General features: G+C 41.5%; 1 protein-coding gene and 1 long non-coding RNA gene across 6 annotated transcripts in view; both read right to left on the bottom strand.

Annotated features, from left to right (window-relative positions):
• Nucleotides 1-12,589, bottom strand: part of swt1 (SWT1 RNA endoribonuclease homolog) — a 35,449-nt gene extending 22,860 nt beyond the window's left edge. The window contains exons 1-19 of one of the 5 annotated variants that reach the window (XM_078108170.1): nucleotides 12,225-12,473; nucleotides 11,818-11,887; nucleotides 11,403-11,467; nucleotides 11,215-11,293; nucleotides 10,943-11,016; nucleotides 9,795-10,818; nucleotides 9,457-9,586; nucleotides 9,075-9,176; nucleotides 8,339-8,530; nucleotides 7,595-7,688; nucleotides 6,863-7,098; nucleotides 6,416-6,564; nucleotides 5,988-6,126; nucleotides 4,178-4,317; nucleotides 3,919-4,049; nucleotides 3,563-3,709; nucleotides 2,223-2,289; nucleotides 2,029-2,096; nucleotides 416-582 (exon numbers count right to left, since the gene is read on the bottom strand). In XM_078108170.1, the coding sequence (XP_077964296.1) occupies nucleotides 549-582; nucleotides 2,029-2,096; nucleotides 2,223-2,289; nucleotides 3,563-3,709; nucleotides 3,919-4,049; nucleotides 4,178-4,317; nucleotides 5,988-6,126; nucleotides 6,416-6,564; nucleotides 6,863-7,098; nucleotides 7,595-7,688; nucleotides 8,339-8,530; nucleotides 9,075-9,176; nucleotides 9,457-9,586; nucleotides 9,795-10,818; nucleotides 10,943-11,016; nucleotides 11,215-11,293; nucleotides 11,403-11,467; nucleotides 11,818-11,883 (2,937 nt within the window). In that variant the 5' untranslated portion in view covers nucleotides 11,884-11,887; nucleotides 12,225-12,473 and the 3' untranslated portion in view covers nucleotides 416-548. Of the gene's footprint in view, nucleotides 1-415; nucleotides 583-2,028; nucleotides 2,097-2,222; nucleotides 2,290-3,562; nucleotides 3,710-3,918; nucleotides 4,050-4,177; nucleotides 4,318-5,987; nucleotides 6,127-6,415; nucleotides 6,565-6,862; nucleotides 7,099-7,594; nucleotides 7,689-8,338; nucleotides 8,531-9,074; nucleotides 9,177-9,456; nucleotides 9,587-9,794; nucleotides 10,819-10,942; nucleotides 11,017-11,214; nucleotides 11,294-11,402; nucleotides 11,468-11,817; nucleotides 11,888-12,203 lie in introns of those variants that run through there. The other 4 variants (XM_040185369.2, XM_078108168.1, XM_040185371.2 and 1 more) reach the window with 4 other exon arrangements.
• LOC144411440 (uncharacterized) lies at nucleotides 2,430-2,854 on the bottom strand. The gene is made up of 2 exons (XR_013468594.1): nucleotides 2,746-2,854; nucleotides 2,430-2,647 (listed from the first exon to the last, which is right to left on the bottom strand). It is a non-coding gene; the product is annotated as an uncharacterized LOC144411440 (long non-coding RNA).
• Nucleotides 12,590-12,840: the final 251 nt, after the last annotated feature.

Raw genomic sequence — 12,840 nt, 5'->3', positions numbered from 1 at the left:
CTTGGCCTTCAGAAAAGTGCTTACTGTGTGTAAATGTGCACGTCTTTACCACCGAATTACAAACATTTAAGAGTCTATCATACACTCATGGTGCTTGTGTATGCTGCACATGAATTAAGATTTTCCAAGCCTACTTTTTCTGTACTGATTGTTGAATAAGTTTCTATGCGTATAGTCATGAATAAATCTGTATATGCATATCTTTTTTTCTTATTTCTTTAGGAAACAAAGAACACAGCTCCTGGAGAAAGGCCTCCCCCAAGCTTTATATAACTGATGACATCATACCGCCGCACCAAAATCAAATATTTACCACTACGGATAATGCGCTCAAGAAGTAAACTCCGACATCCTTTGGCAGTGAATGTAACAAATAAAATATTTACGAGCAGATTCAGCTTAACAGCGAGTGCCCGCAAAGCTCAATAATACAATAATCATTTTAAATGTAAAAGCAACCGCAGTACTGATTTAGAGCCATTCTATCACTTACTGTAAGTGAAAGTCAATATCTTTTATGTGGTGGTGGAATCATCAGAAACCGACAGTCAGGCTGCTGCACCAAGAGATGACACATAATGGCTGGAAAAAAACAAATAATCTGTTGAATATATCACAACTTTGGCCTATTTCCATGGAAACAGCTGTGTGTTCAACCTATGTTATGTTTGCGGCAGCAATTTAGCCCCAGAAGCACAGTATGATGGGCCTCTTCATGTCTGAGTGATTTGTCTTATACTGCAACTATCAAAATGGTTGGTGATTAACTTTCCGTATTTAAACTAACCAACAGCCAATCATCATTGCAGAACTGCAAAACTTGTTAAGTTGTATTAGTATCAGGTCAAATATTTGTCTCTAACACGTAAATACTTCCAGTATTTACACATAAAGTAAAATCAGGTGTTACGCAAATGACGTTGACAATAACCTGGTTAAGTGTTCTGCTGCAATCCAGACGACATTTGTGACTCTATGTTAACCTCAACAGAACTTATAATGAGAGTCCTGTTTAATCTCCATGTTTCAAATAGAGTCAACCAGGCATTTACCTCCAGTTCCCACTGCCACTGGAAGTAGTAGTAAGTCAATCTTAGTGCAGGAATAATTCTTGTCAATGCAACAGATAAATTACAAGAAAGTCTGGTGATGACCATGGGGTTATTAGATTATATAAGTACAAAGCTCTATTACGCCGCCCTTTGATGAAGTGTGTTCCCAATGAGGGCTGGAATTGTTGACATGTCCACCATTATTATCAGGGCTCTGCTGGGGATATCTTCGGGGAGGGCTATTATGACAAAGCAAAGGCTGTGCAGCTGGCAACACATGCCTGCCACATACCTGCACAGGCATGCTTCAACACAAGCTGGGGGAATAGAGAATGTTGTCGGTATAAAAGTGTGTAATTCGTGTCAAAAGAATGTCGGAGCTAAGAGCATAAATCATCATTAATCAACTGAGTGACTCAGTACATGACAATTTAAGGGGGTGCTGGATCTATTTCACAAGAATTAATTATTAAAAAAGCACAAAGAATCAAAAAGCCTCTCTTCCAAGACGAAGAGAACAAAGAACAAGGACACACAAATGACATTAATAAAACGTTAAGTGATACATAAAATAAAATGTGTTAAGAACCTATTAAAAGTTGAATCACAGGACCAGAAAATGGAATTTCCGTCTCTGACGTACAAAACAAAAGTGAGCACATCGATTTACAAGAAGAGATAATTAATTCTCTGGAAGAGCAACTTGAATAATTGGAGGTTGACTTGGATTCCTAAGAAACCAGAAAGAACAACAGCGGCCGAGGAAGGGCTGAGGGTGAGAGTCACGCGTGTGGGGTTAACACAGTAGGACACAATAACGGACAGGAAGGTGAGAACGTTTAGAGGAGGTGAAGAGTGTGGACTCAAGTCACCGGAACGGACGTGCAACTGAAGTCATAGCGTGACAGCATTCTGTTCTGTGTCAACAGTTACCAGCACTATTTGAGTGTGTGTGTGTGTGTTTTGTGCGCCCTACCTGTAGTCTTGTTGTGAGAAACAATCCAGAAGGTCTTCTGCTGTCAATCTGGAATCCATGTCAATAATCTGAAACACAGTGCATGTGAGTGGGCCAAGGGGAGTCAAACGAGACAAAGACCACTGCGGTGGAAAAAGGTCAACGGTACTTTAATAAGCTAGTTTAATACCAATAACATGAGTTATGGCACCAACCTTATTAGAGCGGATGATGCAGAGCAGGGCCGAAACTTCCTCCAAACCGGGGGCTGATGACAAGATACTGAGATGGACAAAAACACACACCACATATTAGAGGGACAGCCTTTGTTCCAGTATATGTAACAACATGACTACACAGGACCGTTTTTCTCCCACTATCTATCCATCCATCTAACATAGATGCACAAACACAGGTGGGGGGAGGGGGAGCAAAGTGAGTGAGAGAGTAAATAGGGACGGCATAGGAGTGATGAATAGAATATAAATTGTACCTAAATTATCCATATTTCGTGCCCTTGAGTGAGAGGGAGGTGAGGAGACACATCCTGCATTGAATCCTGTATTATTTAATGGTGCAAATTTCTCACTGCACTGAACCAAAGACTCGTTCAGCTTCTTGCTCCTCTGTGATTTCCATTCTGTGAAATGTAAGCAAGTGCAAATATATTTGGAGGCCACTGCAGGGCCAAAGTATACACTGGGGAAGCTACTGTAAGTAAAGAGCACTCATGGATACCTTTTAGCATTTCTCGTTTTTGCCAGATGGCACTGTGAGAAACACTGTGGAACCGTACTACAGTGTAGAGTTGTCTGTTGCGTCGTGGTGAAGGTGACACGGCAAAGCTTCAAGGTCAAGCAGAATAACAACACAATTCAAATGATTGTGATTGATTGTGAAAACTGACAGCTAAGTGTATACAACACACACATAAACCAAGACACAGGAAGGAGGAGGCGGGTTTAGAACACGGGAAGGACGGTCTAAAGAGGTTTCTAAGACAAATGTGAGACACATCGGGGGAAGGTTACGAGGAGGGATAGCGTGGGGACAATGACCATTGGGAGAAGAGTTATGGAGGGTGTCCAAGTAGACATATTCAGAGTTGTCACACAAATCCGAGCGGGCGCTGCCTCTGGTCCAACGCATGCGCTCACTCACAGAGTGCGACCCCCTGTGGACTTTTTAGGAATAGCCTCTACTTTTATAGAAAGTTTTTACACTTAGCAAAGTCGGCGGGCTGCACTGGACCATCAAATATTCCCTCTCTTTATAGCTTTCTGTTTGGACTCCAACATCTGCAAACGGAACTACGCGAATGTTTGGCAGCTGTTTGCGACACTGCGTTCACCAGCAAGTTGCTATATTTGTGGTCCATCTTAAGAGCTCTTGTAAGACCAAAATGATGACTTCAAAGGTCAGTAGAGCTCAGGTGAAAACTCTCAGTGGCTTCATCACCACAAGCGATCATCCTCTCATATACAAGTTGTTATATGATTCGTTGTGAAACACAAACGTGGCAGATTGACCGATCGGTATGAACGGGCTGAGATACCTGCTGAAGGCCTGGAGCAGCTGTGAGACCATGGAGGACAGCTTGTGCAAACAGACCACGGCGTCCTGCGGTGGCGGAGGACATCCCACCGCTGGCGGACCCCGCATGGTGTGAGGGTCAAAGCCCAGAGCTTTGAACACTTCCAAGCTGAAACATGACAGAAACCAATGACCTTAGGGGCCCATGGAATTAAATACAAAACCAAATAAACAACCTCCAAAGACACGTCTGTGATCTTCAAAGATCAAGGCATTTTCATTGTGAAAATCTGTCACAAAAAATGAAACACATGACCCTCATATGTTCTGTACAGTAGATTCATCCCAGAACATCAGTCTGATCCCTGGTAAACCCACCTTATTTGAGACATATAAGCCCAGATGTTCTCAAACAGGGACCACACTTCCTGGTGAGAGGCCTGAGCACACGTGGGTTGTTTTTCTTCTTCATTATCATTCATGAGAATATCACAGCCAGGAGGTTCCCACTGAACACACAAACACACACAATTCAGAGGGTGCGGTAGTAGTAAAGGAGTAAACTTCTTCAACAGGTCAGAAGTGGAATATGTCTGAGCTGTGAGCGCATGTCACTTTCAGTTTGCCCTTAGCTGACCTGCGCTTGTAGGTTGTTGTAAATGTTTTCCATTTTTGAGATGGCACTGGGAACAAGTGCTGAACTTTTCCCAAATACTGTCACGAGCTTCTTCGCTTCTTGGAGGGCTGCTGAAGCGGCGCTACAGTTTGCTGTCCCAGCTGATAAACACATGAAAAATAGATGTGAGCCATCTGACGTGTGCCAGCAGATACACAGGACATACATACATTGAGTTGCCAGCTGTTTTGTGGTCCACGGAGGAGGATGTGACCGTTTGACAAGTACCAGTGTGAATATGTACATATAAAGCAAAAAATCCAGACGGTGAGGGACACAGTGACCAAAAACCAGTTGGCTCAGACTGAACTTGTGTGTGCTTGCGTCTTATGTCCGGCTCTGCTTCGAAACTTCCATGGTACTGAATACCTAAAAAGACGTTGTATGTTCTTACATTAATTCCCTCGGCACATAGCTTAAACACAACAGACACATACCGATCTGTATCCCTTACCCTCATTGTTGCCTAAGGTTATCAGTTCACAATAAAACAATGTGGGTAAGAATTCCTATGGAAAGGCAGCACTCATGTTAAATGATCCCTGTCGTGGTATCAGACCGTGTCGTCATGAATCCATCGTTCCTCCGACAGAGGACCATTCTCTAGCCCTGACTTAACTTAGCTTTAACAAAAGGTAACCCTAGCCGTAATGGTATACTATGCTAAACAATGTACAAAAGAAATCTCATCATTTATGAGCCTTTGTCACTTTTTAGGAGGCTGTCCTCACACATGCACGCTCCCACCTGCTCAAGGGCGATCACAACATTGCATGCAGTACTTTTCCACTAGATTTGTTCTTTGCCTCATATACAGTTTATCCCTCCTTCTTTTTCTCTTCCTCTTCCTCCTCCTCCTCCTCGGCTTACGCTCACAGTCCTGGCACAGAGCCAAGTTCTGTGGTACCAAGAAATCCAGCATTGTGTTAGTGTGTAAACACGGGCAAAGGGAGAAAATCCCTTGTCTTATCTATTAACAACCTTGGAGCAATCAAAGTCATTGTGCCACTGCAGTTGACCCCACACAGGTGGACAGGGAGACTGAATGGGAGGCTGAAACCAAGGTTACATCTGAGGGATGAACCAGTATCTTAAAGCTGCTGTCCGGAGAAAGATAAAATGTTAAAACTCCTACAGTGGCACAAAGACTACTTAGATACCTGTGTGCCCAACAGATCTGAAATTGTATGCAGTTGCATCTCTTGTATACTGTTATATTGTATGTAAGGGTTTATTTTCTTAGTTTTATTAAATTAGACTGTTCACATTTAAATGAATCAGATGTTTTCAACTACATTGTAGGACTTTATCAAGCCTCAGCAAATACCAGCGTCTGAGGAGTGCTAAATAAAAAGCTAAAAACAAGAACTAACTTTTAACCGGGCTTGATTTATTTGTCTAAAAAATGTGGAAAAGATTTTTTTACTGAGTTACATATTACGTTGAGTTACATTTCCCAAGTTACCGAACAACTGCACACTGAGTGGTGTCTTTGTCTTTGGACTATGAACAAGACAGGCAAGACTGTTTATAGTAGATGATCATTATTAGCATACATGTTTCATGTGTTGGCTATTTGTTTTATCATATCTTTACTAGCCTCTATTGAACAGTAGACATTATTTGTTATAGATAGTGAATTGTTAAGTTAACCTTGAGGACGGTGCCGGTCACAGTTGCAACAAGATTCAAGACCAAACACAGAAGACTTGAAGACTGTTTAAAGCCACTCATACACATACGAGCCCTTCCCCCTCTTTGACCCACATACCTGAGTTGAAGAATTCAATAAGGTTTAAAACAGTTTGCAGGTTCCTCCGTGGGACAACATGCCCAAAGACAGCAATCCAGTGCTTTTTCAAACAGTGCAAGACATCTCGAAGACTCCAGGGGGGTTTTAAGCAAACTATCTGTTAACAGATGAAAGAACACAATAGAAATTGCCAAAAGGAATACTATCGCAATGTTCAAAATGAAAATCAATCCGTCTCTTTGATAGCCCACGAGAGGGGACAGTACAAAATGTTCCACCCAAAACATTTAAATTTGATCAAAAGCACAAAGAGGACCAAGCAAATATGCACCTTTAATCCTTTCATGAATACCAGCTATTAGTTCGTAATCTTTTTAAACCATTTTCAAAACACTAATTGAAATATAGTCTGAAGGATAATGTGAAATTACAATTGCCAATGTTACCTCTAGCCAGAGGTCTTCGAAGGCGGCCTTCATCTCCACCTCTAACACATCGGACAGCACCTCTCGCAGGCAGTCCTCTAACTCACAAACGCTTCTGGGGTTCCATTTTGTCTTCTCTTCCTCCTCTCTTGTGCTCAGTCGCTGGTTATCTGTGTTACATAAATGCATACATACTGTAGGTGGATACCAATAATGCAGCACAGCAGTTTTTGTTCTCCAAAAAGATGATATGCATGTATTTGCAGCAGGAGCAAGGGGGAGCATAGCAGAGCACAGTATACACACTAGGTAGTATTGCAGCTACACACAACAAATACCCTGCTGGTTTGCTATAATGTCAGCTAACGAAACAATTAATACAGATGGGCTGGACGTGAGGCAAACACAGTGGAAAATGGCAAGTCATTTCCCGCTTTGCAAGAAAGTACACATTAATGCTCGGCACACCTTTCTCTGCCACAGACCAGCCTGTTCTCTCTCGACTGCGTGGCTGGGCTGGTGTGTAGCTGCTGCTCTGCATTGGTGATGAGAGGTGAGGGCTGACGCGGGGCACGGTTGGAGTATTAATGTTTTGCAGAGGATGAAAGCCATGGCTGGACTTTCCGTTCTCTGCCTCCAAATCATTCTTGCTGAGGGCCTTCACTCCGCTCAGTAGGGCCTTACTGCAAAGGTTCTTATCGTTACTAGAGAGGAACACGAGGAAGGAATATTAGTTATCTGGCTGGTCTATACAGCAGTGATAACACAAACCACATTGGAATTAATCTTTTTCTAAATCGGCCGAGAGGTTTGTAGCATTGAATTCAGAATTATCTGACTTAGGTTAGCTTATCAGCTGTGCAACATTAACCAAATGTCGGCCCAGTAAATTCTACTGTGATTTGGCAAAACAATCCGTAACAGCGTTAGGAAATGGTGGCAGTCAGAGAAATAGGTCAAAAGGAAAAAGAAGGTGAATCGATACAATGGCCGTCCCTTCTACGCAGGCCACAAAATCCCTCAACTAAATTCTCCATACTCAGCACATCTATTCTTTCCTAATTATTCTGTCTGGCCCTCTCTCTCATGAACTGGAACTATCTGGCTGGGCCCACTCACAGTCACATGCATGTGCATTATTTGCAGAGGACACACACTCTGCAGCAGCAGCACATGCCATCGGGGGGAGGGGGAACTCACGTGCATAGAATGACAGCACACTCTGGGTGCAGACTCTGGTACTGCAGGCAGCACTGCAGCACCCTGTCATCATTATTCTCAGCATTCAGACCATCTGGGGGACACGTAGGTACAAAGAGAGAGGGGAAGGGAGATGAGGACAAAGAAAGTGAGAGAGAAAAACAAGACAGCCTGTTAAAGAGACATGTTTAATTCAGTACAATGGGAGCTCATGGTTAGTGTGTTACCACACCATCCAACAGTGTCTTTTTCTTTTAAAGACAAGGGGGACAAAGATGAAGAGCGCAAGATGAATATTTCAAGAGATGCACTAATTGCTTATGTGCTCCTAAATACTTAATAATATCTCTGCTGAAAATCCCTTTTCATCTTTTGGCAGAGAACCTAACACCACCAAAATCAGTCTTGATTAATATATACAGCTAAGAAGTGGCTCACCTTATTTAACGGTGAAACCTGCCCTCTAGATTCACAATATGTATGTGTTGATGATGAATAATGAAGAAATAGCTCATTGATAGCACCACTAAGTATTTGTGAAAAGGAGTGAGCATGGATACATGGAATGTGGTAACAATAATAAACGTAGAAAAGCTCTATATAAGTGCATAACGCAAAATAGTGTAAAATGTCAAGATACTCATGGAATAATAGGCTGTAATGCTCAACTCAAGCACAATGCACAATAACACACTTCCAAAATGCTAAATTTAATTGCACTACTTTTCTTAAATAAACACTCACTGCTGCTCTCAGAGGCCTGCTGCATCGACTGCCCCCACAGGTGAGGTTCCCGATTTTTCAAAGAGTTGTAAATGTACGAGATGGCAGGCGTCGCCAGGTGTGCCACAGAACCCGACGTGCCTCTCCCCCTTTTTAAGGAATCCAGCTCCTGAAGCACCACCCAGGGGATCAGGACTATCGGGACGCCCATGGCTAAACAGGTGAGGAAGAGAAGTATTGATGAGCCCATGCTTCATGAGATTTTCATGGTACGTTTTTTATATATTTCCCCAGCAATAATCCCATTTTAACTGTTACTGAGATGATGTTATCTCTCTGTGAACAGGTGATTGTTACGTGGTCTGTTCTTTGCATACTTGAATTACTTTCCTGCTCCTCAAGTGTGATTAATCACTGTATCAAGGCTTGACATGTTTGACATGTTTGTTAGCCCTGAAATAGTATTGATTACAAGGATCTGGGAAATTAAAAGGAAATAACAGCATGGACAGTTAAACATGTATTGCACTTTTAAATCGGAGATGTGTTCATAAAGGTGGAGACATTTCTTGATGATGTATAATAATAACTAAGCCGCTGCTGCTAAATAACTTTTAGCATTTGGCTCAAAACTGGAAAAATTTGGAAGTGAAAAGTAACTAGATACATTCTATAATGGCCTGTTACACCATTTCATGGCATATGAAGTAACAGTAAATCATTCAAAAACATTGAGTAGTAAAATCATTATAAACACCTCCGAGGCTGTGAGATCTCATCTTTTTCACATAATCCAGGTGACTGAGGAGAATATTGGTGTCCAAAACAAGGATTAGGTCCTGCAGAGGAGCCCGTTCACCTGTAGAAAGCAAGTTCATTCATGGTAAATAGTTTGTCATAAGTTAACAACATAATAACGTCAGATCAAATAAGAATTCCCTTATATCTTCTGTAGGCTTACTCTTTACCTTTAAGCTTTATCCATCTAAATATCTTCCGTCTTGCTATTTGTGTGTGTGAATTTGGAAGTGAGGCCATTACAAGGCTTGACTTTTGAACTCAACTTTTAGTGACTCCATGCGGTCTTATGAAGAGCGCACACAATTTCAAGAAATTCTGAACTAAACAATTACACGCACAGTGTGTGTCTGCAGATTTCTCTTCTGGAGGGTCTATTTCCATACAGGTGAGTTCCCCATAGCTCTGCATTATGTCCAGCTCCAACCGCCTCTCGGAGCGGGCGAGGTGAAGCTCTTCAACCACCAGCATCTGCAGAAAAACACATTTTTGGAAAACCCAGAAATATACCGACCGTTTGAAAATGTTTTAACAACATAATACGGATGTAATTTCAATATACAAGCTGACAGAATGCTTCCTTTAGAATAGTATGAAATTTGATTTTTTTTCAAGAAAAGCAATGAATGTAAGACAAACATTGTCTTGTTCAGATTAAATGAATGATGTTTTTTATTACCTGGTTGACCCGCGGCTCAGGGTCAGATTGACGCTTAGCTGGAGGTCGGTCTAGCGAAAACAACCCCTTATCTTGCCCTTCAGATGAGGAACTAGGTGTAACATCCAAAGAGTTGTGAGTTTGATGGACAGTTTCCTGCACGGCATTACTGCCGGATGATGAGTCTGAACGCTCAGTTCCGTGTTTGAGTTTCCCGTGAGAAGAACTATCGCCATCGTTGTTACTGGTGCTAGTTCTTGGTGGAACCTTTTTTAAAATCTTAAACTGAAAAGGCAGAGGAGATGCATGACATCCTTTTTGTTGCTTAACAGATGATGACTCGACTGGCTTCCATGACATCGATGTGAGCTTCCCCGGGATTTTTCCGACCACCACGTTTGAGCTACTAACTGAGGTAGTCTGCTTGAATGAAGTGGAGGAATGCTTTGCAGTAGAGACAGATGAGGTTTTTGCTTCTGTACAGAGGCTCTTTTGGGCCTTATTTTCTTGATGCTTTTGGCACATTTTCTTAAAAGTGTCTCTGCTCTTCTCCCATGAAGAATCCTGCGTGACAGAGGAGGCCTTGCATGGTTCTCTGGTCTTGATCGTGTTGCTTTCATTTGCAGTCCTCTTTGGTTCCTCAGCTTTGCACTTTGCCTTTAGTGCGTCCTGCCTCTCTTCTATCTGTTCAGCAGAAACCAAACTGGGACTCATTCGCTGCTTTTTTAATGTGGATGTGCTACTCTGGGAGGATTTGGAATCTGTCGTGCCTTTAGATGTCTTCTCTGTCCTCTGAGGAAGTCTACTTGCATTGCTTGATGGTTTCAAGCTTTTCCTCTCCGTAGTCTTACGCGTACTTAACGTTTTATCTTTACTCAAAATTTCACTTTTTGGTTTTGAGCGTTCTTCTTGCTGATCAACAGGTTTCAGGTCTGTTGTTTGCGTTTTTGATAGTCTGTAGACAGGTCTTTTTATGTGGCGGGTGCTTCGGGAAGCATCTTTGACGGTACTTGAAGTAGAATCTTCTTCTTTTGCTCCACAACTCCTTGCAGAAGAACAGAAGAAATGTAATTCAGAGACAACAAAAAGCAATTAATTAAGCAAATGGTATTCAACTAGATAATATCAAGATGACTTTGTTGTTAAAAGTTCAGTATACTGTATCAAACCTCTCCCGACTGTTGCTGTCTTGCTTTTTCTTTCCACTTCTGGCATTTTTAGTAACATCTTCTTCATTGGATGGCTGAAAACATGGGGAAAGAAATTTGACTTTGATTTATCCAGAATCAGCTATCCAGAAACAAAAAATTTTTTTCCACAAATGTATGTGGATATTATATCAGAATATGTAATTATTTTGTGACATTAAATTACATGCAAAACAATTATTTATCCGTATAGACCGCCCATAGTAACAAAACACTATTGAAGACCTTCTTGCCTTCACATTTCCTTTCCTTAAAGTTGGTGACTTCTTGCACGTCGACTTTTCATACTTTTCTTGCTTTGCTGCCTGACTTCTGAAGTTGAAGAACAAAAGAAGATATTATATTGACAGAAAATAAAGAGCTATAATAGTTTTAACCACAATCGCAACATTTGTTAAAAGTGAAGTATACTGTAACTAACCTCTCCTGACGGTTTACATCTTGCTTCGTCTTCTCACTTTTGTAATTCTTAGTAACATCTTCTTCCTTGCATGGTTGAAAACAATAAACATACAAAAAATGCTCATTATTTATATCTTTTTTTTTTTTTTTAAACTTTCACACCTTCTGCAACGAGTTCAAGTTTTTGTCATCCGATCTAAATTGTGATAGCCATCGGTCAATTTTCCGCTCGTTTACATTATTGCCATTAATTTGACGAAGCACTTCGGGAATAGTTGTTATGGACCAGCCATAAACAACTATTCCCGGCTGGTTACTTCCTCCATCAACAATCGTTCAAGGGGGTTTCAACAATGTATGCAAACAGCTAACGTTATGTCACAGCATAACATAACATTACACGCATTGCAACAGAGGATTTTTTACTTTCTTACCTCATCAACTTCTTCGCTTGAGGATGACGACTTCCTGCGCTTTCGCTTCTTGGATTTTTTTGACATTTTCCTGTGTATGTATTTTTTGAAAAGGATTAGATGCTGCGTAACGTTAAATAACTTAGGTAACTAGTTTGAATTGATTTAATTGACTTAACGTTACCAGTTGATGCCACAGAAGAGACAGACTAACACTGTGTAGTTACACAAACATAACTTGCTTAACTACAATTTCAGTTTGGGTCAAATGTACTCATATTTATTGTAAAACTGTAAAACGGTTAGCAGTATAGAGGTTTGGAGCTGGCTGTTACATTCACAACACACACAAAAACCCACGTCTAAATGAATGTTATCGTAAATATAACAAGGCTAGTTTGACTCACTGAGGAAAAATGAACACACACCTGCTTGCAAATTGTCTTCTTTGGCGTCTGAAACGTTCCGGCACACGAATTTATATTTACACGCAGCATACAACCCTTCTATCGGGAATACCTGCCTCGCACACCGCCATACACGTTAAATTAACATAATTAAGGTAAATCTAATCGGACAGTTTCACTTCCAACAACAGCAGCGCTTCCGCATCTTTCTTCTTCTACGACTACTTCTTCTTCTGGTTGCTACGTTACCGCCGCAGACTGGACAGGAGGAGCGATGCGCGCGCCCGCAACCCGCAGTGAGAAACAAGGAATCGCTGTAATATGGTGAACGATTCCCACATTATACAAGTATGCGAATTGCTTTCAAGACAAATGCAGTCATGGACGGGGAGTAGACTGTGCAAGGTCAGTCAGGAGTCAGTATTGTGACTGAGTGGCTTATCTGGTCTTCCTCACACAAACATTCCTTTCACCGCGATTACAAAACAGTTTAAGTCTGTTCAGCGGTTCAACAAATAGTTTCCCACTCACCACGTTACCCTGGAGTTCACATCGTATCCTTTGGATTAATAAGTGAGTAGGACGTGCAGGAAATTTGCGAATTTAAGAGTTGAACTGCCTTCTTAACACAATATAA

The sequence above is a fragment of the Gasterosteus aculeatus genome, chromosome 8 (assembly GCF_964276395.1).
Source record: "Gasterosteus aculeatus chromosome 8, fGasAcu3.hap1.1, whole genome shotgun sequence".
In the NCBI taxonomy this organism is placed as follows: domain Eukaryota; kingdom Metazoa; phylum Chordata; class Actinopteri; order Perciformes; family Gasterosteidae; genus Gasterosteus; species Gasterosteus aculeatus.
Note: the sequence above shows the minus strand (reverse complement) of the source record. Positions and strands in the feature narration are given on the sequence as shown.